At 41.6% G+C, this 27827-nt stretch overlaps 1 protein-coding gene across 1 annotated transcript; it reads right to left on the bottom strand.

Moving 5' to 3' along the window:
* Nucleotides 1–200: 200 nt before the first annotated feature.
* LOC311093546 (C-type lectin domain family 10 member A-like) lies at nt 201–27641 on the bottom strand. Its single transcript, XM_084131026.1, has 11 exons — nt 27519–27641; nt 11575–11666; nt 5405–5441; nt 4810–4857; nt 4640–4711; nt 4453–4515; nt 4233–4274; nt 3856–3927; nt 3568–3722; nt 730–839; nt 201–616 (listed from the first exon to the last, which is right to left on the bottom strand). Exons 1-11 carry the CDS (start codon nt 27592–27594, stop codon nt 442–444), a joined length of 942 nt encoding a protein of 313 aa, XP_083987152.1. The 5' UTR covers nt 27595–27641; the 3' UTR covers nt 201–441.
* Nucleotides 27642–27827: the final 186 nt, after the last annotated feature.

A 27827-nucleotide genomic window follows, 5' to 3' on the forward strand; every position in this document is an offset into this window, starting at 1 on the left:
GCTGTCTACTATTGCTTTACAAGTACATCCACAACATTAAGCATACAATCTCATATTGTTGCCATTTAGATTTTGCTGCAGTAGATTTGCCACCTTAAAAAATAAAATAAAAATTCACCATATGTCACATATGGACAGGACAATATTGCACTTATATGAAGAGGAAGTGTATAGGGTTTATAAGTCCAGTGATCCCCTACTGGTAGATGCTGGAACTGCATTATTATCAGAACAATATTCTCATTTGACAGCATTTATAGTTGTGCATTCTGACTTTTTATTTTATTTTGCATATGTTATATTAATAGCAAAAATGTATCATATTATAGTAGATGTTTGACCCAGAACCCTGCATGTGTGTAATGTCTTTTGTTTCACAACAGTTGGTTTGAGTAAATGACAGGGTGCCAACTTTTGGGTGAACTATTCAGGAGGGATGAATTAAACCGCTGCTGCAGCTTCACACACAAATCTTTTCTCTTGGAAACAGAAAGCATCTGTCCAGAAATCCGTCTCTCCCATTTTATGTCCCAGACTAGCACAGTCTTCACCGGCAGGATGGTCTTTAGTCCAGTTATCAGGCTCACTGACTCCATCCTCTCGTTTCATCCAGAATCTGCAGGATGAAAAAAAAAAAAGGTTCTGTTTGGCAGCAACCTGCTAATAATTATTGAAGTATTGTTAGTTTTAATGCAGAGGTTGTATTGTCAAGATTAATGAAGCTCTTACTCTGCTGAATCATTTAGTGGCTGATTGTTCACCCAGACCCAGTGTCCCTCAGTGCCCAAATCATTAAGACCAATCCAGTGCGTCACTTTAACTTTAGAGGTCAGAAAATCCTGATAGAGAAAAACATGTTTTTGTCTTGTGGTATATTATAATACACATAAGGTTTGGAGCAGAGAAATGTGTAGCCTAATATTTAATGTCAGTGGGAAAACAAAATTGACTATTTATTGGATTTATTGAGAAAGATTAATCAGGGCATGTTTTTCTAAATCATTTTTATGTATTTTTATCTTGAAAAATAACATGAATAACTAGCCTGACTTCGTCATACTCATATTCTAGTCAGAATGTGAGTCTGATACTGCTTCATAGAGATTTGATTATGGGGCGTGTCTCAACCGAACCAGGAAAAAAAAAACCTCTGCACTCAATTGGATAGACCTACAACCAATCAGAGCAACCGAGCAGGGCCTGAAGTTAACTTTTTTGACCACCCGCCACAGTGACTTTTTACCAGCCAGTTTTTTTTTTTTTTTTTGCCTCATAAAAGGTGAAAAAAAAAAGGAATTGCACAAACATTTGTTCTTTAACTTGTAAGAATACACATTTAAGTGCTGTCAAGTTATTAACAAGATCCTTACAAGTAATAATGACTCTTAGAATACAGATATAGACCTAGTGCAGCTCGTATGTAAACAAATCACACGCGGCTGTGTTGATGGCTGGGCAGCTGTTAGTTACAGCGTTCAGGAACCGTTAAGCAGAACTAAATTAATATTGTTATTACTGGTAAAGTTACCGGGTAGGCATTTTCTCACCGGTTCCCAACTCCCAACATCTGTGCAACTGTCATTGTACTGTAGCCTATGTCAGCGTTGCATTATCTCATCTCATCTCACCAACAGTTTAATACTTGACTCACATATTATTCAAACGTAGTCAGAGAAGGGCCTCATCGTTCTCTCCGATCACATATACGTTCCGAAACACTCAAACTGCGCTGCTTTCACAGATGCTTTCTGTACTCCAGTAATGTGCTGCCACATTTTTAGCTAAAATCCAACGAAATGGCTGACTTCGTTTAAATGTCAAAGAACAACAGTTGCAAAAAAAAAAAAAAAAAAACGCAAAGACCCGGCCCCTTTAGTTACTGTTGCTATGTCGGACAAGCTACACCGCGCTCACGCCAAACCATGATCTCATGCAATGAAAAACACATCGCACAGCAGAGACACTGACAACACGCTGACAGACAAGACAGTCCAGGTTACTTTTGATATTAAACAAAGTCTCAACGTTAAAATTTGGTCATTTTTAAAGAAATTTAGACAATACCGTTTTTTGGCTCTGTAATGTGTCTTGACAGATCGCTGTGGTGCCTCAGTTAAAGCTGCTCGTGAACCGATCATCTCTTCCTTCTAGTTAATTTATAGCATCAAATAAACATGAATGAACATAAGAAGGAATGTAGTTTTAACTGCGGAAAGATGTCAGTAGGCCTACTTAGTACACTCCGTTTTTTCAAGTTCAAATCATCCAACGTTGAACTCTCCTGACTGCTTTGCCGGACAAAAAAAGGCGGATTCGGCGGATTATGATTGGCTAGATCGCCGTCAATCAAACTCCCCACGAAGGGTCAATTCTCATTGGCTACCTGCCAATGTGGCAGGTAGATTGACAGTGTTACCCGCCAATTGCAGAATTCACCCGCATTTGGCGTGTGGTCGGGTGTTAATTTCAGGCCCTGCAACCGAGTAAATGACGCATGTTCTTCATTCATATTTTCAACCAACAAAATGTTGCGGGCGCGGCTCTCTGTTCCTCTTTTAAAATGAATGCTATGTGGATATCTTCTATAACAGACGCGATGGCGGAATCTACACATGATGTTTCATAAACAAAGTTCGGGAGGAGCACGTACAAATAATCAATCCAATATCAACTTGTCATCAAACATTACCATGTCTAACGTTACCGAGGAAGCATATTCACTCTGTCAACTTACCTAACACTCCTTGACAGTTTTTCAGCATCCCTCGGTCCCTCCACCACCCCGAATCCTCACTCTTGTCTTGTTCTCTCACAACCAGGAACACGAGTATGGGGGGGGGGGGATGGAGTATGGCTACCGAGCCCACAGCCCTCTCCTCGGACAGCACGTCATATATGCATTTATTCTATCTTACTTATTTGTGTGAACTCGTGACATCTCATATAGCCTACGCATTTATTCTATCTGACTTATTTGTAAGTGTGAACTCGTGAAATCTCAATTCTCCTGCTGCAGTCGTTTGTTGTAAACTAATTCAAATCAAGCGCTCTTTGGTGACGTGGGTGATTACTAACCGCAGATCATCTGTCCATCACTGATTAAAGCCCGCCCTGGCAATTTGATTGGCTCGGCCTTCTAGGAGCCGAGCATAATTACTCCTCAATGGATCGAGTCCAGACCGAACTTCCCGACCAAAAAATGTTGTGGGCGGGGTTCGGGCTGGCACCCAGGCTAATGAATAACATGCTCCACTACTGAAACTACTTTCTTTTTTTAGATATCATGCATCAAATTTAAGGCTTTTGAAATGTTTGCTCGGTGAACAAGCTAAGAACAAGTCTTTTGCACAAGATGCTAACTTTCACCCAATCTTCTTAGACCATCAGAGACTAAATTTAACCATGATCATCAGCTTGAGGAAAAAAATATTGTTATTTCTTTCTCTACTATTCTGTAGTAGTTAAATCTATATTATACTGTACTTGGCATTGTGTAAAGCAAATGTAGTCACACTGACAAATTGTAATTAATTTACTGTAGATGAAGTGTTGAAGTGCAGAACACACCTGCTCTGCTTGGCTGTTTATGATCACTAGATGTCCTCCTCGACTCACACAGTGATCTCGACTCTGTGTCCAGTTCATCTTGACCATAGAGAAGTAGTAGCACTTTCCCCCAGAATAAATCCAGTTTACGGCACAAAGTGCACAACCTGTGCTGGCTTTTGAGAAAGAGAGACAATTCAGTTATTCATTATTTCACTCATTTCTATTAATTGTGCTTATTTATAGTACAGTATGTGTATGTAATGAATGTCTTTTAACTTTGCACAAGACTCAAATCTGAAGACGTACGATTTAATCTGTTCAGCTTTCTAAGTGTTTCCTCATGCTGGTTGTGGAGCGCATCAAACTGTTCTCTGTAATCTGAATGACAAGGCCAAAAACAAACACAATCAGGATGAAAATGATCCATTCTTCAGAACACAATACTCTTGAAGTTAATCAAAGTTTGGTTCAGTGTGCAGAACACTTTGTCTAAGCCTGTGTCATGGGTGTGAAAGAGAATTGCAGTCTGGCGCAGTTGTCTGTTAGCCATGACTGGTACAGAAACAGTTATGAAAAAGGAAGAAAACAAATGGTTGGAGAAATGTGTTCAAATGACTGACTTGTATTTACAGAACAAAAAGAACTGTGATACAATTTGATATATGAATCTGAACTTAACTTACTGGTGTAGTTGGCTGTAAGTTCCTCAAGCTCTCTTTCCATGGCTGGTACAGAAACAGAACAATTGGTTGAGACTAACTTGTATTTCCTCAACAAACAAAACTGTAATTAAACAAGTTAAATTAATTTATTAATTTTAATTAATTAATTAAACGGGTTCAGAATTAGAAATAGCACCTCTTGGTCTGTGTACGGTATACAACTGAAACTAACACAACTTACTGTCTTTAGCGCTGAGACGTTCTCTAGCTCTGGTGTAGTTGTCTGTAAGCTCTCTCACCATGTCTGGTACAGCAATGGTTATGAAGAAAGGAGAAAACAAGTGGTTGGAGAAATGAGTTCAAAGTGTGTTGAAATGAGCTGATGGATTTAATCTAAACTGGTTCAAGCTGAAACTAACACAACTTACTGTCTTTATCGCTGAGACGTTCTCTAACTCTGTTGTAGTTAACTGTAAGTTCCTGAAATTCTCTTGCCATGACTAGTACAGAAACAGTTAATAAATTAAGTAAATGAAAAAATTAAACAAACAAACAGAACCCCCCCCCCCCATTAAAGAATCAAGTACATTTTACTCACGTTTGCTCTTGGTCTCCTTGGCAGAAAGTTTCATTGACAGACTGGAAACTGAATAAAGACAAAACATAAGCAGTAGCAGTGATATAATTTGTATTAAAAAGAAAAGAAAAGAAAAAAAAGGCATTTTGTCACAATTATGTGCAATCCACTTAAATTTGTAAAATATAGCTTAGTTAACATAATTTGTCTAGGGACTGCATGAATAATTGGAACTACACCAGGAGAGTAAATGTAACAATTAGGTGTTATATTAAGAGTTTTTCAGTAAAAATGTTTCAGTTGTTACAAATATATATGCAATAAGGTCAGCTGCAAAAATCCACAGATTTTTTTATTTTTTAATCAACTTGTTACTTTTGAGTTTACTGAACAATATATTTGTATCTGTGTATCTATACTGTAAAAAATATTATACTGTATATATATATATATATATATATATATATATATATATATATATATATATATATATATATATATATTATTATTATTATTATTATTATAAGTTGTATATAAAGCAATATACTTCAAAATTTCACATTTAAATCAATGCATAGTATCATATTAGTTATGAAAATCATATAGTTATACTCACACAGTATACCCAGAATACAGAGACCTCCAAGGGCAAAAACGTACTCGGTTACTAACGTAACCTCGGTTCTCTCTAGAAGAGGGAACGAGTACTGCGTTTTTACTAAAACGCTACGGGAAAAGTCTCTTTTCACGAAACACTGAAGCAAAAAATTATCCTTTAATTTTCATATATGTAAAACGCGTTGCAGCAGCAGTCAGCTATGGCGAGACGGCTTGCTCGCTCATTGGCTGCTCTGCGGCAACTGCATAAGCCTATCGAGCGAGGCCTGGGGTGACGTCAGGCCAATGAGGGCGCTTCGCGCCCTCCTCGCCACTTCCCGCCGAGACGGGCGTGGCTTACCTCTATAAAAGGAGCTCGAGAAGGCTGATTCACTTGATTTTGATCGCCGAAGCGAACCAGAGTGAACCATACGCACAGCAGAGAACGCAGTACTCGTTCCCTCTTCTAGAGAGAACCGAGGTTACGTTAGTAACCGAGTACGTTCTCTTACGAGAGTTCTCTCGTACTGCGTTTTTACTAAAACGCTACGGGAACCCCTTGTAAAACGCTGTGCGTGCTGGGATAAAAACACCGATCACCGGAAGCTATTTCAGGCATACAGTGCATAATCACCAGATAGACTCACACAGAGTCAGGGAATAAGGGAGGGGAGCCTTAATTCCCTATACTGTAGCGTCCGCAGGCTTAACGCGACCTCACAGGGAGAGTCTAAAGACAAGAGGGGATTCCCTCCGTCCTTATATAGACATGTCCACAGACGCGAATATGACATCACATAGACAGGGTAGGGAGCCTGAACTAATGTGGGAAATGTGGGTCTTACACAGTTCTGCCCAAGATAGTCGGTAGCGCATTGCGCCTGCGATTTCAGAGGTCTAGCTAGACAGCTGAATCGACTACACCGACAAAAGCTTAGCCTGTAAGGCGGGAACCTCTAGGTTATAAAACCTGATAAATGTAGACGGAGAGGCCCAGCCTGCCGCCGTACATATATCCTGTAGGGAAATCCCGCTAGACCAAGCCCACGAGGAGGCAACGCCTCTCGTAGAGTGCGCTCTAACTCCCAACGGGCATTGAATGCCCTTGACAGTATAAGCCAGCGCTATGGCGTCAACTATCCATCTGGATAGACTTTGTTTCGAAACAGCCATTCCTTTGGAACGTCCGCTGAACGAGACAAAGAGCTGCTCTGTCTGTCTGAAGACAGCAGAGCGGGACACATAAGCTCTTAAAGCCCTAACAGGGCAAAGAAAACTCGAGTCCCCCTCCTCACTCGATGCCGGCAGGGCAGACAGGGAAATAACCTGAGCCCGAAAAGGCGTGTTGAGGGATTTCGGCACATAGCCGTGCTTAGGTTTGAGTATGACTTTAGAGTCATTAGGACCAAACTCCAAGCATGCCGGGCTCACGGAGAGCGCGTGCAGATCGCCTATGCGCTTCACTGAAGCGAGAGCCATCAAAAACACTGTTTTGAAAGACAAATGTTTGAGGCTAATAGACTGGATAGGCTCGAAAGGGGCACCTTTCATGGCCGCCAAGACCGTAGAAAGGTCCCACATAGGGACTGAAGGAGGTCTGGGTGGATTCAGTCTCCTGGCTCCCCTGAGGAAGCGGATGACTAAATCGTTCCTTCCCAGTGACTGACCCAGCGTTGAACCGGAGAACGCTGAAATAGCCGCCACATATACTTTGAGCGTGGAAGGGGATCTGCCCTTATCCAACAGCTCTTGTAGGAAGGAGAGAACCTCCGTTACCTCACATTCGAGGGGTGATAGGCTCCGAGCTGTACACCAGCCGGAGAAAACCGACCACTTCGAAGCATAAAGCCGCCGAGTCGACGGTGCTCTAGCCTGAGTGATGGTATTCATGACTCCCTCTGCGAGACCAACGGATATCCGTTGAGCGCCCACACATGAAGGGACCACAGCTCCGGGTGTGGGTGCCAAATCGAGCCCCCGGCCTGCGAGAGGAGATCTCTCCTCAACGGCACTGGCCATGGAGCGATGTCTGCTAACTGCATCAGGACTGGGAACCATGCTTGGTTCTTCCAGAACGGTGCTACAAGCAGCACTGGGCATTTTGTTTCCCTGTCCCGTTCCAACACCTGTGGCAGGAGGGAGACGGGGGGAAAAACGTATAGCGGGCAGCGCGGCCACCTTCGGGACAGCGCGCTATCGCTCTTTGAAAAGAACGCAGGGCAGTAGGCGTTTTCGTGGGACGCGAATAGGTCCACCTCCGCTCTGCCGAATCTCTCCCACAACAGCCGGACTGTTTGTGGGTGTAGAGACCACTCGCCCGGGGGAACGTTGTTCCTGGACAGTCTGTCTGGGCCCACATTCTGAAGCCCAGGTACATGCACTGCTCTCAGCGAGCGTAAGTTGTGCTGAGCCCATATTAGGAGGCGTTTCGCCAACCTGTACAGGGATGTGGATTTCAGACCGCCCTGGCGATTTATGTAGGACACCACAGCCATGATGTCCGAACGGACTATGACGTGTTGGTCCTTGATGTGGGGACAAAAACGCGTCAGCGCGTTGTGCACTGTCAGCATTTCTAAGTTTTTGTGTTGGAGCTTTTCTCGTTCCGACCACAGGCCGAAGAACGGTCTGCCCTCGAGCAGCGCTCCCCATCTCGAGGTGGATGCGTCTGTCGACACCATCCTCACTCCCGAGGAAGTCCCCAGGCTTACACCTGATCAGTACCAGTCGTCCGCCATCCAAGGCACCAGGGCTGTAACACAGTTCTGATCGACCTTGAGGCATAATCGACCGGACACCCGCGCTTTCAACCAGAACTGCAGCGGGCGCATGCGGAGCAAGCCCAGCCGGAGAACTGACGATGCTGAGGCCATAAGACCCAGCATCCTTTGAAACTTCCTGAGCGGGGTGAAAGCGCCGCGGCGGAAAGACTTCGCCGCGCGCTGAATATGCAGCACGCGCTGTGGCAACAGCCGCGCTGTCATAGACTGCGAGTCCAGAACGATACCCAGAAACGAAATCGTTTGACTGGGGTTCAGTGAACTCTTCGCCCAATTGACCGTGATACCAAGATTCTCGAGGTGATCGAGTAAAATGGTTCTGTGCTCCACGAGCTGAGATCATGATTGGGCTAGGATCAACCAGTCATCCAAATAGTTCAGCACTCGCATGCCTCTGAGTCTGAGAGGAGCGAGCGCTGCGTCCATGCATTTCGTAAATGTACGAGGTGCCAGGGACAAACCGAACGGCAGGACTGTATACTGGTATGTCTGACCCTCGAAGGCGAATCTCAAGTATCGCCTGTGATGTGACGCTATCTGTATTTGAAAATACGCGTCCTTCAGATCTATTGACATAAACCAGTCTCCTCGGCAAACATGCGCAAGGATTTTCCTGGTCGTGAGCATTTTGAAACTGCGTTTCACTAATGCTTTGTTCAGCCGTCTTAGATCCAGTATGGGTCTGATACCATCGTCCTTTTTGGGGACTAGAAAGTATCTGTTGTATAGCCCCCCTTCGCTTTGAGCTTGGGGCACACGCTCTATCGCCCCTTTGCTTATCAGTTTTGATATTTCGGCGCGAAGTAGGTGTGCTACTTCTGAAACCACCGTAGTTGGACGCGCGCTGTGAAGCGGGGAGGGCGTCGACAAAACTGTAGCGAGAAGCCTCTCTTTATAATGCCTAGCACCCAGTCCGAAACCCCTGGAAGCGCTGCCCATGCTTCTGCATGGTTGGCTAAGGGCTGGATGCGAAGCGCGCTCTGTTCGCCGTGCGACAGAGGCGCTTCGGGGCGCAATAACGTAGGCGTTATGCCTGTGGCATTCGAGGCGGGGGGCGCGCTTATTACAGCGGGCAGAGCGCTCGTCCTCGACCTTACTACAGCGCTTGACTGAGTGAGGGAGGGCTGAGCGGGTCCCGCGGGACTCATGTCTGCGAGTAAATGTGGGCGGGAAGCGGGCACATTCACTGCTTTGGGCGCGCTGTCTGACTGAGCAGAGCGAGCGCGCACAGGTCTCGTTTTTACAGAGAGCCTGTGGTCTGTGAGACATAGTGTTTGTGCGGGCACTTTCACTATGTTGGAAGCGCAATCGACCAGAGTCGATTTTATGTGCGCGAGCCCTAAGTGTAGGGCTGTGCTTGTGTGTAGAGATGGGCACTGAGGAGTGGGCATCGACGCTACACTTATAGCACCATCAGCCGTGGCCGGGACACCAGAAAATACCGTGAGTAAGTGTGGGCTTCGGTAGAAGTCCGGCCATGTACCACGTGCTCGTGGGCTGCAAAAAACACGTCTGCAGTTGCCTCTCGGGAAACAAACAGAGTGATTGCATTCGGCGGCATAATATTTTCTGTCGGCAGGCCTGGGATTCGAACCTCGGATCCCCCGCGCGCAAGTCTAAGAATCTACCACTGGACCACAGTGAAGATACATAGACAAAGTCAGCGCGAGTATTATCCACACTGGCGTTTGCTTGCAGGCATATACCACGTGCTCGTGGGCAGCAAAAAACACGTCTGCAGTTGCCTCTCGGGGAACAAACAGAGTGATTTGCATTCGGCGGCATAAATATTTTCTGCCGGCAGGCCTGGGGTTCGAACCTCGGATCCCCCGCGCGCAAGTCTAAGAATCTACCACTGGACCACAGTGAAGATACAAAGATATAGTCAGCGCGAGTATTATCCACACTGGCGTTTGCTTGCAGGCATATACCACGTGCTCGTGGGCAGCAAAAAACACGTCTGCAGTTGCCTCTCGGGGAACAAACAGAGTGATTTGCATTCGGCGGCATAAATATTTTCTGCCGGCAGGCCTGGGGTTCGAACCTCGGATCCCCCGCGCGCAAGTCTAAGAATCTACCACTGGACCACAGTGAAGATACAAAGATATAGTCAGCGCGAGTATTCAGCGTGCTCGTGGGCAGCAAAAAAACACGTCTGCAGTTGCCTCTCGGGGAACAGACAGAGTGATTTGCATTTTCAGACGCCTGCAAAATGCCAGAATGTGAGAAGAGTGGATATCGCCCAGTTTCAGCGGGGCTGAAAACACTCCATTCTCCTTTCGCCAGTGACGCACGGGAACCGTAGAAACGGTGTTCGGTTGCAGGCAAGCGGGTACTACGCGCTCGCTGGCTGCAAAATGCATCTCTGCAGTCGCCTTCAGGGGACTGACAGAGCAAAGCATTGGCGGCATAAATATATATGCCGCTAGACCGGGATACGAACCCCGGTCCCCCGTGTGGAAAACGTATAATTCCACCACTGAGCCACAGGGGGATACAGGCTTTTGAAAGCGGCGTCAACATGTATTCTTCGGCTTTTGCTGGCAGGCAAGCGTGTAACAGACTCACTTGCTGCAATAATATTTCCAGTTGCCGAACAGGGAACTGAGAAATGTGAGAGAAAAGAGGTCAGACCGACCAACGGTGGGACTAAGAACACTCTTTTCTCCTTCGCCGGTGAATGACGCGTGCAGAGGCAGGGTAGCTTTTCTTGTAACGTAAAGAAAAACTAATCCCGCCATCCGCTTCCAGGAAGGGCAGCCTCGGAAAGGATGCCCGGCGAGTCCTCAGAGTCACCGTAGGCAATTGGCTCGGAGTGAAGGCGTTTCGCCGTCAGCGAGCGCGAGCGCTGCATGAGAAAGCATCTTGAAAAAGACGCAGCTCTTTTAGGGGTGCGTGTTGCAAAGCGAACACACACACACACACATACACAAGAACAAGAATGTAAAGGATATGGCGTCGGAAAGCGCAGCAGGTACGGCGGTAGAAGGCGGCGTTGGCCAGCGGCTTCAAGGGCTCGTCCCGCTGAAGTGCTTGCATCAGACGACGCGTGCTTCCTCGTGATCCAGCGATGCGTGCGCTTCGCTGAAGAGATTAAAATCAAGTGAATCAGCCTTCTCGAGCTCCTTTTATAGAGGTAAGCCACGCCCGTCTCGGCGGGAAGTGGCGAGGAGGGCGCGAAGCGCCCTCATTGGCCTGACGTCACCCCAGGCCTCGCTCGATAGGCTTATGCAGTTGCCGCAGAGCAGCCAATGAGCGAGCAAGCCGTCTCGCCATAGCTGACTGCTGCTGCAACGCGTTTTACATATATGAAAATTAAAGGATAATTTTTTGCTTCAGTGTTTCGTGAAAAGAGACTTTTCCCGTAGCGTTTTAGTAAAAACGCAGTACGAGAGAACTCTCGTAAGAGAACCAGAGAAACAGCAAAAACAATCAGAAGAATTTTAGTCCATTTAGGAGGACAAACTTCCCTCTCACTGTCTTGCTCTTCAGTGGAGTTATCTGTGATTGGAAATTTGATGAGATGAAGGAAATTATTGCTAAACCAAAAACAGAATTCATATTTTCTCATTTTATTTGTTGAGAAGTTAAGGCTAAATTATTTTTAAAATAATCTCAACAGAAGACTCTCAAATCAAGTATCCTGTATACGTGAGTGGACTCTCTTCTCTTTTCAGCTTTAGTTTCCGCTTATGCTAAATCAAAATCTGACATTGGAAAATGAGGTGGCTTCTGCATTAGGTAGGCCTACAACTTTCGATGAGGGACGATTTGGCCATGCATGACTTGTCCCTCTCAATATCTATGGTGATTACATCCCTATATATAACATATATTCTATGTTTTATATATATATTGTGATAGAAAAAAATGATGTAATGGGTATTTTCAACATTAAATGTACAGAGAAAAGCAGACTAAGGATGCTCAGGTCAAAGGCCATATATAGTTAACCAAAAAGTGCTTAACACAGTAGAACTAACAGGCCCGGTTCTAGAACCAAATCACTGAGGGTGCTTCTGAATATAGTGAGGGTGCTGCTTACATAATCGTAGGAAATAGCTCATCATCAGTCTGAAACATAGTATCTCAAAATTGGGGATGTTGTATACAACAATACTACTGTAATTGCTGTTATGTTAAACAATATACGATCTGGCAGTAAATTATAGAATAGCATGTAAACAAGCAGCAATCTTCACTTTGCAAAACATTAAAACATGCCACTCATAGCCTACTTTCACTGTGGTGATACCCTTGTTGTAACCGGCTTCAACTTAAATTGAACGCTCCTAGAATGGCCAAAAGTCACTGCCTTACACACGTCTCTCTCCATGACGGTGAGAGACACATTTTTACATAACAAGGCAGAAAATGTACCAAGAACATCCAACCTAACTTGAACATAAACACACGTAACTTTACTAACACAAACCCCAACCATATTGCTGTAATAACGCATAAATCAACTCCCAACAAACAATTACCCATAATGCACTAGCGCTGAATGCCGGGTCTGTACAATATGACAACCATGACAACACATCAACACCCAATCAGTCATTCATTGTTAGCGTTATGCATAAACATATTGATAAAGCACTGCTGCAGTAACGTTATTACACCAAGGTATTGCTGCTATATTCTTTATGACAACTCCAATAACAACGACAAGCAGTTCAAAACAATTGACAGCAAAAGACCAAGAAGCTGCGCTAGCTTAACGTTACACAACACACATAACGTTACCTAAAGCCCCGTCTCAGAAAGTCAGCTAACAAAATTTCTGAGCGGGAACCACGCACGCAAGCAAAGTGGGCAATTAAAGAGACAGCTTCACCTTTTGCGTATCGCGATCACGAAAGGACAACTACAATGCATTAAACATGAAAGCATAACGAAATAATTTATTTAATATATATATATATATATATTTGTTTAATTTTATTAATTTATTTATTTTGTGTAGGCTATCCTATTATAGGCAAGAGTGTGAAATCCGTCTGTGTTTTATTTTCGGCAAAATCTCGTTTATGTGTGCTATTAATAATTTTTCATCTGAGGGTGCTTTCACTTTTATTTGAGGGTGCTTAGCACCCTCAAGCACCCCCGTAGAACCGGGCCTGAGAACTAACAGTCATATGACTAGCTCAGATCATTACAAACCAATCACCAGAGCAAATCACAGTGAATAAGACTTGAGTGACATTGATTTTTACTCAACTGTATGATATAAATGAACATGTATCTTTCTATTCAGCAGGGATGTGATTTTTGTAATCTCACAGCCGTCACCATGGTAACCCGGGACGGAACCACAATCGCCGCGAATCGCGGCCACACCGGGCGGCACGTCAACATGGTTACAGATGGCAGAGAGATGCAATCTTTCCCCGCCCAGCGAGTGCTTGAAGTGCGTCAGAAACAGAGCGCGCGCGCGATCAGTTGTTGGTAATTTGTTGTGTAGCGTGCGCGACGCCGCATCCAATGTAGACAGCATTGCTTTTTTTTGAGGGCGCTTACAGTTTTTTTCAATTGTTTACACGCAATTTTGAAAACCGGGTTCTTTTTTTCAAAACAGAATCACAATTATCCAAACACCACACTCAATTTGCATAATTCCTAGATTGTTTGCAAAATGACACACTTCAGTCAAAACATACACACTTCAGTCAAAACATATACACATATTTGTGAAAATGCTATTAGTTTTCATTTAACCAACACAGTCCTCAATGATCAGACACTATTGCAGCCAGTTACACAGCTGTGATAAATATAAAACACATTTGTAAAAAAACTAATTTTAGGAAATAGCATGCGCTAGATTTTTGGCCAGACATTGTTATGTAAGGGATAATTTAGATGACAAAAAAAAAATAGTGACATAACCACAACATTGTTCATGATTAGTTTGAGATATAGGGAGAATGTACACAAATAGGCCTACTATAAACTTACAAAGCACTGCACAACACTGATGCTGCAGACTGAATATTTCAAGTATTTATTTCAATACTTACACAGTATTTCTTACCATAATCAGTTACAGTAATCAACCAACAATGAAATCAATGAAACAAATAAAATCTGTAGACAAATAAAAATTACTGCATGAAGTACATACACTTTGTCTCTGAAGAAAAACTACTGTAAAAGCAACAAGAATACTGTAACTATTCATCATCTCTCCGTCTGGCTGGATCAGGCCATAAGATTTCATCCACATCACAGGCTATGTCTTCAATGGCATAAGTCCTTCCCTACCTCTTCCTCTACCTCCTTCTCCTCTTCCTCTACCTAGGCCTCTTCCTCTATCTCCTTCTTCTCCTCTTCCTCTACCTGGACCTCTTCCTCTACCTCCTTCTCCTCTTCCTCTACCTCCTTCATCTCCTCTTTGAGCTCCCCCTCTCATTCTCACTCTTCTTCTTTTTCTTCTAGCTCCTTCCATTTTTGTTGAAGACAGGTGAACTCACCTGCTGCCTTTTATAGCACACCTGAGTGCTGCGTTTTCAAATTAGCACATGTGTGCTTCCACACCTGGTGGTTGTGTTTATCCAATTCGTTCATTAGTGTTGTCATTGGCAATCCGGGGCTTTGTAATGACAAGGAAGTAACCTCACAATCCTTAACTGTGTCTAAGGTGTGAAAATGTGTGTAGAGATTTACAAATCACTGTGTGTAATGTTTTGCAAAAAGGGTGAAGCAGACATTGTGTGTAATGTTGTGCAAATCTGTGGAGGTGTTTTGCTGCTTGGAGTAGAATTTTGCAAATTGTGTGGAAATTTTTATTTTAGTGTGTAAACAATCGTAAAAAACTGTAACAAGATTCCATCTTTAATATGAATTAGTCCGTCTGAATTTTTCATAGTTTTTACTTGTATACTTTTACAGTTTTTTTTCGATTGCTAAACGACAGTGAGCCCAACTGGAGCTACATGTGCAAAACTCTAACTACAGTCTGCACTACCAACAGTCACCTGAGCTAAACAGTTCACATCACCTGCAAAACTCATTCTAAGAAACACAACTCTGAACACATGGCTCAAAACAGGCCCTGTGCAGCCAAACACTATGCACAACCCTCACTGAGATAACACACACACTGTCACTCAGAGCACACTGAGAGTAAAAACACTAGCATCAAACACCAATACAGAAAATACAGACTTTTCATCTTTACAGTTTGAACAATTTCAGTGACTTCATAGTATACAAAGTAATATTTTCTTCAAAGAAAAGAGTGACATTCTTTCACATGATTTATTTAAATTTTTAGAACATAACAATTAGCAGTTTGCTTCAATAGTCTGTAGTAATTTATGGAATTACAGTAATGAGAAAAAAAGGTAGAAACTAAAAGTACATACTGTAATTCGAACAAATAATTGAGGGGCTAATCCTGCCTCTCTCTAGCATCAGGCCACAATCAGCAGTGTTTGAAAGGCACAAGGCTGAAATCTATTCTGTTTTGAATGTGTGGTTCACAGTTTTGACAGCAGTGTGTTAGCATTTGAACAAAGTGCTGTAAATCCACAGTGTTGTGCAGGTTGTGGTTAAAGTCATGGGATAAGTGTGTAGAGTTTTGAAAACTGTGTTCAAGAAATGAAAAACGAACTAGAGTTTGGTTCACATGAACTGCTGCTGTGCAGACTGTAGTTAGAGTTCTGCACATGTGACTCCAGTTGTGCCCACTGTCGTTTAGCAATCGAAAAAAACTGTAAGGTAATTTTGCCATTCTCATAGTTTATTGGTATTTCATATATTATGGTTAAAGTTGTTACTGTTAGTTGCAGCAGTTACAGTACAGTACTTTTCTTATTTCTTATTTTTCATGTGCAAAATGTCATTCTAACAACAACAGCAGTAAGTGTGAACAAGAGTGTTGTAGTTACTAGAGAAAGAACCAAGTCTCCTGGTCTGCGCTTCTGAGAATTCAACAGTTTTGGTGCCGTGACCCGGATAGAGCTACTCACCTGAATCCAGATAGATTGAAACTTCAAGCTCAACAAAGGTCTGACTGAGTTCCAGACTGAATCTTTCTGTACAACCAAGGGTTGGTGAGTGTCACTCTATCCAAAAGAACCTAACAGACCAGTACATGTGGTTATCATCTGTGCAGCCAGAAAAGTGTTAACAAACAGTTGCAGGGTTTGGTTAACAGACTAGTTGTCCTCTATGTTGCTAGAGAAGGTTTATCCTCTGTAAAGTTAGGGAAGATTTATCCTCTGCTTTACCAGGGAAGGTGATTTATCCTCTGCTTTGCCAGAGAAGTGTTTCATCCTCTGTATAGTCAGGGAAGTTGGTTTATCCTCTGTCTAATCAGGGAAGGTTGTTTAATGGAATAGTTATCCTCTACGTTGTTAGAGAAGGTTTATCCTCTGTAAAGTTAGGAAAGATTTGTTCTCTGCTTTTCCAGGGAAAGTGATATATCCTCTGTGCAGTCATAGAAGATTAATCCTCTGTTCAAACAGGGAAGTTTAACAACAGTTACAATGTGTTAACAGTAGTTTATCCTCTACTTTGCTTAAGAAGAAGGTTCATCCTCTGTTTAATCAGGAAAGTTTAACAACTGTTAAAAGTGTGTTAGCAAATTGGTTCTCCTCTGCTTGCCAGGGAAAGTTAAATACATTATGATGAGTATCCATAACTAGCTATCATTTGCTTTGTCAGAGAAGTTATTGGTTTATCCTCTGTTTTGTCAGGGAAGTACTGTGTCAGGAAAACATCACAAAATGGTTAGAAGGAATGCTAGGCTGATTCCAACAACTGAGAAAGGTGGACTAGCTACCCCTTTATGGACAGACAGTGAGTTCAAGTCATTGTTAGGAGAGCACATGGACTCCATAGTGACTGAGTCAGTCAGATTGGATTTGACAAAGAAATTTGGTGTTCACCCAGAAAAAGTATGGTCTATTGAAGAATGCAAGAAGGTGTTAGGTGCATGTATCAGGAAGAAAAACATAAAAGGCATCATCTGCTGCCACAGAGAATTTAGCTTATCCATTGCAAAAGAACAAACTTGGTGTATTGGTAAGTTAAAAGAACAGAACAAACAATTGCACAGTGTCCTGTCTCACGAAAAAGGTGGGCCATAACAAGGCCTCAACCAAATGTGACTCAGAAGACCAATCAGATGCAATTTATCCTGACTTAGAATAGAGGACAATGTCAAAGCTGGATTGATGAATAAAGATGTAAATGCAGTTGAAGTGTGTGGAGCAAGACAAAAGGCTCAGAGTAGGGGAAAAGGGGTTGATACAGTTCCATCTGCAACCCACATACTGCAGTTACAAGCAGACAATATAACTTTAGGTCCTGAAGCCATAGAGAGACTTGCTGAGAGTTTGCCATCAGTGCATATACATTTTTCTGAGTTTAGGAGAGAGTTGTTCAGAAAAATGTGGCTCTATGATATGTCTTTAGCTGAAGTCACCCAGCTAATATCACAGATCTTGACTGAGTCAGAATTCAATGATTTTGAAAGTGCTGTAAACAATTCTGATTTTCAACATCCCAGAAAAGATTAATATAAAGAGGGAGTTCTGAGAGTGTTAAAGAACATTGTTGGACCAAAAGTGGACTGGTCAAAGATCACTAGTTGTGTACAGTAGAAGGATGAAACTGTCAGTAAGTACACTGAAAGATTTTGACAGTCAGCTGCAGCATACAGTGGGATAGCTGACACTTCAGAGAAGGTGCTAGATGATAATGGTCCCCTTGTTCGCACATGGTTTGATGATCTTTTGTCAGAACATAGAAAGGCATTGCCTTTCTTAGACTTCACATGGTCCACTAGAACCCTGCAAAACAACTTGGAGAGGTTAGCTACTTGGGAAAGAGACTCTGATGTCAAGGCAAGAGTAAAAATTGCAGCAGCATCCTTTAAGGTCAACACAGAGAATCAACAGAAACGCAAATGTCCTAAGAGAGGGCAGTTGTTATTGCTGTGGTAAGCAACATTGGACAAACGAGTGTAGAAAAACAAAAATAACTTTAGACAAGTTAACAATGTTACTCAGTTCTACTCAGTCTGCTTGCTACTCTGAAGCAGCCCCTCCCCTCGTCATTAAACTCGTGGGGCAGCTTGATGAGGTGTTAACCTTTTGGGCTGTGAGTGCTTAATTTCCCCAGTAACTTACAGCAAAGATGAAAGACTTATTTTTGTTTAATAGAACAAAAGGAAAGTGACTGTCTCAGCCTTCCTTTGGGGGACACTGGTTAAGTAGACTCACAGCCTTAAATGTTATGCTATACAGCACAGGCCATTCATCTGTAATGGTGTTAGGTCAGACTGTAAATGTAAAATGCCCTCATGCATTATCCGCACTAATGAATCAAGCAAAAGTCACTTCTGTCACCTCCTCCCGTTGAGGAAATTAATTAACTACCCTCACAGCCCCGAACATTGTTTTACAGCGTGCGCCAGTCACGAACCAAGGTTATAATCGTTAACGAAAACTAACGAAAACTAACGAAAAAACGAAAACTAGGTGGGAAAAACATTGTCGTTAACCGAAATAAAAATAAAAACGAGGCATTACAAAAAAACGATAACTAACAAAAACTGTAATGTGTGTTTGGCAAAACTAACTAAAATAAAATAAAATTATAGAGTAAATGTCCTTAGCTTTCGTCTTTGTCAAGGTCTTTCATTTTCATTTCATTTCATTAATGCTATTTAAAACACGCAGCGTATTCGTTCAGCTGCATTTCCTTTCCCTGTCTCCCTCCGTCTCTCTGTCACTCATACGTCTCTCACATGCGCGCGCACACACACACACACACACACACAGCCCCTCCCCTCTGTGCACACCGCGTCTCCATGAGAACGAGTGTTCGTTCGACGTTGAAAGCAAGTTCGCGAAAGGTTGGTATCTCTATCTCGTGAACACCTTTACACAATCACACATTAAAAAGTGTAATCAAAATATTTTAAATTCTGTATATAATTTTGTCAGTGTGTTAAAGGGATAGTTTGGCCAAAAATGATATTTAACCCATGATTTACTCACCCTCAAGCCGTTCGAGATCCATATGTCAGTCTTTTTTCAGACGAACACATTTTCAGTTATTTTAGAAAATGTCTTCTATTTCTAGAAAAGATCTTTCAGTGGTTATAATGTGAAGTAATGGGGTCCACCTCCTTCAAGTCCCAAAATGTGCATGCATCCTTCACAAAAGTAATCCATCCGGGTCCAGGGGGATAAACGAAGGCCTTCTGAGGGTAATCCGTGCGGTTTTGTCACGCGTTCACGGAGATGGATGCTGGCGTATGACGTAGGACGTAGCGTAGGAAGCGTCGTGACGTAGAACGAACGTAGAGTTTTGTTTTGCTCTGCTCTCTGGCTGCGCTGTCACGTTCGTTCTACGTCACGATGTGAAGGATGCCTTTTGTGAAGGATGCATGCACATTTTGGGACTTGAAGGAGATGGACCCCATTACTTCACATTATAACCACTGAAAGATCTAAGACATTTTCTAAAATAACTGAAAATGTGCTCGTCTGAAAAAAGATTGACATATACATCTCGAACGGCTTGAGGGTGAGTAAATCATGGGTTAAATATCATTTTTGTCCGAACTATCCCTTTAATGTCGACCCGAGAAGCGATTGCGCCTTCTTTAGAAAGTTAACTAGTCGCAAGTTTGAGGTAAAATGCACTTTTTGGTTGTGTTGTGTCGATGTCAAAAGCTGTGATTCAGATATTAAATAATGTTATGTAATTTTTTTTTTTACTTTTACACTGAATGATTGCTGCTTCAATCCAGATGAGTAGGCTATTGACTGTATAGGGTAAATTTAGTATAGGGTGTGAAAATTGTACAGCTGTGGTATTTGTATAGGGTGTGAATTCTGTATAGAAGATGTGTAGATTTTTGGTATGGCGTGTGGATTTTATAAGAGGTAAAGGAATTTCAATGGGGTGTGAATTTTTTTCTAAAATTGTATGATGTTTTTGTTGAGTTATTATTACACAATACTTTTTCTGACCTTTTTGAATCTTGCCCCTGACAAATAACCCAAATTACAAAAAAGACTAAAACTAACTCTAAAACTAATAAAAACTAAACTAAAACTAAGCATTTTCAAAAAATAAAAACTAAACTAAACTAGCAAACCCACTTTAGAAACTAATTAAAACTAAACTGAATTTGAAAACAAAAAGTCAAAACGAAATAAAAATAAAAACTAATGAAAAATGCTAAACTATAATAACCCTGTCACGAACCCATCCTCATGTATGATGTCTGCAATGACTGAAGTTGTGTTAGAGGATGAAGGAGAAATGACTCACGATTGTGTTACGCTTACATACACACCTACGAGTGAAGTAAAAGAAACTCCCATAGAGAATTCAGAATTTGAGTTGTTTGTTGATGGTTCAGCTTAAGTCAATGAAGGTAACAGACGAGCAGGTTATGCAGTAACTTCCACCACTAAAGTGATAACTTCAGGTCGTCTTTCAGATCATTTTTCAGCTCAAGCTGCAGAACTAGTAGCCATAACTAGAGCATGCACGCTAGCTTCAGGATCAGATGCAAATATCTACACAGATTCCTGGTATGCTTTTGGGGCAATTCATGATTTTGGTGTCATTTGGCAAAGCAGACAGTTTTTAACTTCTGCTGGATCCCCCATTAAGCATGCTGGATTAGTGAAATATCTAATGTTTGCCATGAAACTTCCAAAGAAATTAGCGGTGATCAAAGTGAAAGCACATCTCACAACTAATACTACGGAAGCTAAAGGTAATGCTCTTGCTGATGTAGCGGCTAAACAGGCTTGTTCCTATGCAGCTGTACAGGTGTGTTCAGGTAGTACAGCACAGAAGACAATTCTGCCTCCCGAATCAATCGTTGATCTGTACAAAGACGTTCCTCTATATGAAGCATGGACATGGTTAGACAAAGGAGCCACTGTGGATTATTCCGGCTGCTGGACCAAAGGGGGGAAAGTATGTCGCTCCCGAATCACTGCTGCCATATTTGGCTCAACAAATACACAATTTGGGTCACAGTGGTCCAGCAACGATGAATCACAGGCTCTCAAATCAATGGTGGAATCCAAAATTCAGAAAGGTAGCCACCAAAACAGTCAAGAGATGCGTTACATGTCAGAAAAATTATGTGCCAGCAGCAACACATACCCCAGCTCCACCAGGACCATTTCGTCACTTGCAAGTTGACTACATATCGTTGCCTCCTTGTAAGGGAAAAACTGACATTTTGGTAGTAATAGACAAGTTCTCAAGATGGATAGAATCTTATCCAACAGGGCGTGCTACAGCTGCACACACTGCTAAATGTCTTGTCACTGATTTCATCCCCAGATGGGGATTACCAGATTGCATTGACTCAGATCAAGGTACACACTTCACAGGACAGGTAGTCAAGGAAGTGTCTAGAATGTTGAAGTTTAAGTGGAATCTTCACTGTCCATACAGGCCACAAGCATCGGGACAGGTTGAATGATCGAACGGAACAATCAAAACCAGGCAAAGCAAAATGCATCAGGAAGGAGTACCATGGGTCGAAACGCTGCCAGCTCATATCAGGGACGGACTGGGGCTAAAAAACAGCCCTGGACTTTCTCCCAAATAGGCCCATTATCCGGCCATTCGCCCCTGTGCGACAGACACTAGCCAGGATGTCCTGATACTATGCCACAATACTGTAGCCTATCAGACAAGATATTCACAGCAAGTAACATATCAAACCAATGATGATAATTGGGGTTGTGTTTATTAATGAAGCCTCAGCCTTCAAATAAAGACAAAAAATGTACAATGCCATAAAATGCAAATAATGAAATGTCACTGCATGCAACAGAAACCCCAAATTACACAAACTTGTAATTATAAAACATAGGGGTGACCCCAAATAGTCGAAGATTCGATGCTTCGATTGGAGGAGCCTGATTCGACTACCGATCTCATGGTCGAATCTTCGCAGAAGTTATGAAACGAGGATCATGCCACTTTGGCTATATGAGGGCGCTCAATGTCTGATTTCACATAGAACTACCGGTTTTCAGTCAATACGTTAATGTTCAGCCTATTATGATAATGCTGTATATAAAAATGTGCAAAGAAATAAGCTTTTAATAAATATTTTTTAACGTGCGTGAATAAATCCAAACACCCCGCGTCCGCGTGACAGATTTAAGTTTCACTTTCAATCCGTAACCGACAGAGGAGCGTCTTGGCGGCAAGGATTTAAATCTTTAAAATAACAATGTCTGGGATAAGAAAATATAAAGTGTGGATGTACACCGTCAGAAAGGATATTCTCCAAGGCTGGATTTAGCATCAGGAAAACCATGATCGCACTTCTGCCGGCCAACGTTAACAAGTTTCACGTTAGAATGTATCTATCCGCGCGCACAATTTGAAAAGACTCCAACGGACACAGACAGAGTGAAAGACTGGATTTGTTCTCTCGATCAGGTAGGGTACAAGTGATTTCAAAACTTTTCAGACGGTTCTAATTTGATTTTTGGATGCTGTGAGTGTGAACATTTTTAGCTAAAAAGACTGCCACTCCAGTTTAGCATTTTGTTTCTGCAGTTAAAAAGACAAAGTTGAAAATTCTGGCTACTATCGTTATTTTAATAGTTTCTTTATTTTTATTTTATTTATTGATCTGTCAGGGTTATCTAATCTAACTATTTGTGGCTTGTGTTTTGAATATATGTTCCCCTGCACTTTAGGCATTTTGCACACATTTGCTCATCTTGTGACTTGATTCTGATTTATTTCGTTTTGTATTTTTATTTATTAGAAAGGTATATTCTGTTCTAATTTAATTTAGTAAATTAATTGTTTATTTTTTCGGTTTATCGATGTTGTGGTGTATAGAGGCTGCAGTGCTTGCACAGGTAATTTAGCCGATTTAATTTGATTTGTATGTGAAATGCAAATCCTGTCTGTGGCCTTTCTGGAGTTATTTATGTTATTTCTTAGTTTTATTGATCCAAAATGTTTTTATACATTTTCTTCTATATCTTTGTGTGATTTTCTGTACATCGCGGCTTTGAAATGTTAAAGCCCCGCCCCCAGCTCCACCCCCATACACACGATTCGACTATTAGTCGACTATAAGCAAGACATGACGATTCTGATTCGACTATGAAAATCCATAGTCGGGGACACCCCTAATAAAACATATAGTTATATATACCAGGGGTCTCCAACCTTTTTGTGTGCGAGGGCTACCTCAAGGGATAAAATAATAGAAGGGATTTTTGTTTGTTATACTCAAATATTTGTTATACATATAACATGGTGGTGCTTTTTTACTTTACACCATCATATGCGAAATAATAAAATATCTTGATATTCTAGTTCAGACTTACAAGCATTTAAAAAAAAAAAAAAATCAACAATTCCTGAAAAATTCTGAAAATATGTATTGATTTTTTTGTTGATTTTCTATAAACCTATTGTATGTGTTATCAAAAACAGTAGCCCAAACATTTAGTATAAATATAAATGCAAAAATAAATAAATAAACTGCCATAACTTCTTAACAAAAACATTAGCCTACTGCATTACATTTAATAGCCTATATAGGCCTACATGACTATATTAATATAACAGCATTTTTAATATGAATATATACAGGCACATTTCTGCCCAAAAAAAATTGTTTTACTACAGTTAATTAAGTTGTGGAGTGAATGTCTTCTAACTGGTTTGTTCTTGGAACAATGTTTCGCCTGTTTTTTGCATCAATATGTTGAGAATATCAGCGCTGTTTCATCTGGCTTTTAACAAGCTTAAATCACAATGTCATCTGTGGGTTTATAATGGAGATAGAGAATTCTGCGCTGAATTTAAATGCTTCTCAGTGGATCACGCAGCTCTGTGTAATAATCGATAATAATCCGTGATCGAGATCAGCTGCTTTGGCCGCGATCGCTGTTTTTGGGCCAAGCTGATGATGCTCTGCGCTGCTCAGATCAAACAGGTTTTGTTCCGCTTTTTGAGCGTTTGCCATTTGATGTTTATCATACGCAACGCAAATGACAGCGTATAATCAAAGAGAGTTGGGTAATTTTGTAGAGGCAAAAGTGCAAATTGAAACGTTTAGTTGAAAAGGTCGCAAAATTATACCATTTAGTCGAAGTCTGGAGCCCCGATTTACAGTGGATCGCTATTGGCAAGTTGGGGCTATTTATAGAATGTGTTTAGCGGGCAACTCACAGGCATCACGTTGGAGACCACTGCTATACTATAACTTACCTATTCAAATATAATGTAAGCAAATTTAAAAGTGCAGTATAGGTAAGCCTTATAAAACTAACTTTCTGTCAGTGGCTAGTAGGCCGACTCTTCTTCCTCAGTTGTTTTTTTTTTTACACGTATCATATAAGTGATCGTAGTGCCCCTGCTGTTGGCTGTTCATATTGTTTTATTAGACTTATTTCTTGTGCCGACGGCCCTCGGTTGGACGGCCGTTCTGGACTTTTCCAGAACGCACAGATTGTCAGTCCGTCCCTGGCTCATATACTGTGTAGTATGAGAGCGTCACCTAACAGATCAGTAGGACTGAACCCTCATGAGATTATTACTGGACACCTGATGCAGATGACAGGTGTGATTGATCTTAGAAATGCTGATGTACAAGTTGCCTCAGATGCCCTGAATGCTTACTGTGAAAACCTCACAAAGACAGTACAGAGCGCTAAAGAGAGAGTTGAGTCTTGTTGGCAGACTCCACCAGAAGGTGGACACACAATCATCCCAGGTCAATGGGTCATGATAAAGTCATTCAAAAACAAACCATTAGAGCCTAAATGGCACGGACCACATCAAGTGATGTTGATTACAGCAGCTGCAGTATTGTGTCAGGGAAGGAAAACCTGGACTCATGTGTCACACTGTAAAGTTGTTCCCCCACCTACAGGGATAGGATAGGACACAGACCAGTGAGGAGCCCAGGGAAGAACCGAATGCAACAGGCTTCGGGGGCCAACCCTGCGGTGAAGACTCCCTCATAGGCCTTCCCCATCCACTAGTCCATCCTTACCTCACTGTTCTTTAGGTGTCGCAGGAATTAAGAAATAGGGAAAGAAGGAACAACAATAGCAGACTCAGAAAAGGATACAACCCGAGTGTTTGAACAAATACTGCTCTATCTGTCTTTTGTTTTCTTTCTTATTCTGTGCAGATACCACTTGATGGCTGTCCCGAGGCCCATATGCACTGACCTCCTCACCTGCGTATGAAGTCACAACCTCTAGAAAACAACTAGACCCATTGCCGAGCCAACTATCACAAAAAAAAAATAAAATAAAATAAAATACACAATGCAGAGTCTCACATACGGGAACTTCAATCATCCATCAACATGATCAAGATTGCCGTACTAATAACCATCCTGGACATAGCACAAAGTGTAGATTCCAGAAACAACATATATTCTTAGAGCTGATGAATATGTCAAAAAACGCCTTGTTTGCTGGAAAGAACGTTTGCATGCCACACCCGCCTTCAGTAGGAGCAGGAATCCCATGGGTGGCACACCCCATCTACATCTACAAAATTCATCTCCTACCACAAACAAAGATGGCTGCATTACAGGACTCACTTGTGCACAAACATGGTGGTCAAGAACTCTTGGAGCATTAATCCCATCTTATGGTGTCATACAGGCCCTTGATCAAGTCAGAAGCTTATCAAATTCTGTACAGAAATTGGCCAATGATATGGTTTTAGCCCTGGGTAACATCATGGACACTCTCGCTTTGCACAAGATACTGATCTTACAAACAGAGTGGCCTTGAATTACATTCTTGCAAAGCAAGGGGGAGCCTGCACCATTATTGGCTCTGAGTGCTGCACCGGGTTAATAGATCCAAAAGAGGGCTTGAACAAAATCCAACAAGACATTCTTGATCTTTCAGCAAAATTACACCAGATGACTGAAGATAATTCTTCATGGTTCGGAAACCTGTTAAACCCTGGCTGTGGATCAAGGAAATAGCAATTTTGCTGTTGTTTCTCCTATACTGGCGTACTATCTATGCGTACATAGTATCAAGTGTTTCATTCAACAAATGACACACACCCCTAACAAGAAAAGGACAGTTCCAACCAGAAAAGACTATTACCCATAAGAACCTCACGGACCCTAATTGTATGTTTGTTTCTGTGTCAGCATGCAATTACAGAAAATCTGTGCTATGTGCCTGTAACAATCACGGGTTACAAGAATTAACTTTTAAATGTCTAAATTTGTATTTTGTGAGAGTTATTAGAACTCTCAAAGGGGGAATTGTTGTATTACAAATTTATAAAATGTTACATCTAGGTTACAACACTAGTATATAAACTGAGAAAGTTCTGTACAGTGTGTTTTACATTTTGAGGCATAGATGATGAGATTCAAAGAAGATTAAGTCAAGCAACCCAGGTGTCTGACATTAACCTTTTGTCTTTATGCACCTCCTGAACAGTGTCATTGTCCCAAGTTAAGCTATGAAAATGTGAAGGTATGGGTGAAACTGTCAAGCTGATTGTATTAGCATCTATGCATTTAAATGACACTGTTATGCTGATGAGATCAGGGTTGGGGAAATTGGGGTAACGAGCTGACTCATGTACTTAATTTACATGCTTTGTTCAGAGTGTCTCCACCTCAGTGTAAATCCCTCCCCCTTGAAATGTATATAAATTACAATGTCTACTGCCCTAGTTAGACTTGATGACTGCAGCTACTGACAGCTCGTGTTCTCAATAAAGAATCCTGCTGAAGAAAGAACCAAGTCTCCTGGTCTGCGCTTCTGAGTTTCCAACATGTCTACACTGGAAGTGTTCTGTTTGCTCTGCTAAACTATAATTACTAAAACTAAAACTGAAGCTAAATAAATAAAAACTAAATAGAAATGTGTTTACAAAATAAAAACTAATCTAAAACTAACAAAACCATTAATGAAACTAACTAAAACTAAACTGAAATTTAAAGCAAAATTGAAAATATTAAAATAAAAACTAATTTAAAAATGCAAAACCATAACCTTGGTGTGTATAGATAGATAATGTAGAATAAGTCACAAAATCTTGCTGAGATGAAGGGAAACCTGTTATTTTAACTAAGGAATAGTCGATCGGGATCATATTGACTCCACACACAACATGAGGGTTAAATGATAGAGTTGATTCCAAGGGAAAACATGAATGGATAAAATGTATACCTTGAATGTAATGTAAGGCGCTTTGGACAAAAACATCTGAAAAATGTGTAATTGTTGAATGAACATTAAAAAAAAAACGTACACAGTAACTGCAGTGCTAAATCTTAGAAATAGAAATTCTAATGCATACTGATGATATCCCCAGCCTTACCTTTGTATTGAGAGCGTTTTTCATCTGAAGAAACTGTTGTAAGTTTGAAATCAGTATTTTGATAGACTGAATCCATTTCATGAGCCTGACAGAAGACGTGTCCGCTGAGACTTGAGTGCTGCTGAGTTTGTTCAGAATAAGGAAGGCACATAAAATGTCATTCACATTTATACAGAAAGGAAATAATAAAGTGATGAGTCTGAAGAAAACATAGAAACATAGAAAACATAGCAACTAATATTTAGACAGCCGAAACGTTTGTGTTAGTTTTTATCTCCTGCTTTAACTTAATAAAAAATTGTGCAGAAC

The sequence above is a fragment of the Abramis brama genome (assembly GCF_963993115.1).
Source record: "Abramis brama genome assembly, chromosome: 12".
Classification (NCBI taxonomy): Eukaryota; Metazoa; Chordata; class Actinopteri; order Cypriniformes; family Leuciscidae; genus Abramis; species Abramis brama.

Excerpts from the sequence above, each read along its gene's own strand:
- LOC311093546 (XM_084131026.1), bottom strand. The coding sequence starts at position 27,594 with ATGGATTCAGTCTATCAAAATACTGATTTCAAACTTACAACAGTTTCT. Across the intron at positions 11,667-27,518 it reads AAAACGCTCTCAATACAAAG|ATAACTCCACTGAAGAGCAA; the intron begins GTAAGGCTGGGG and ends TTCCAATCACAG. Across the intron at positions 4,712-4,809 it reads CAAGGAGACCAAGAGCAAAC|TCATGGCAAGAGAATTTCAG; the intron begins GTGAGTAAAATG and ends TTTCTGTACTAG.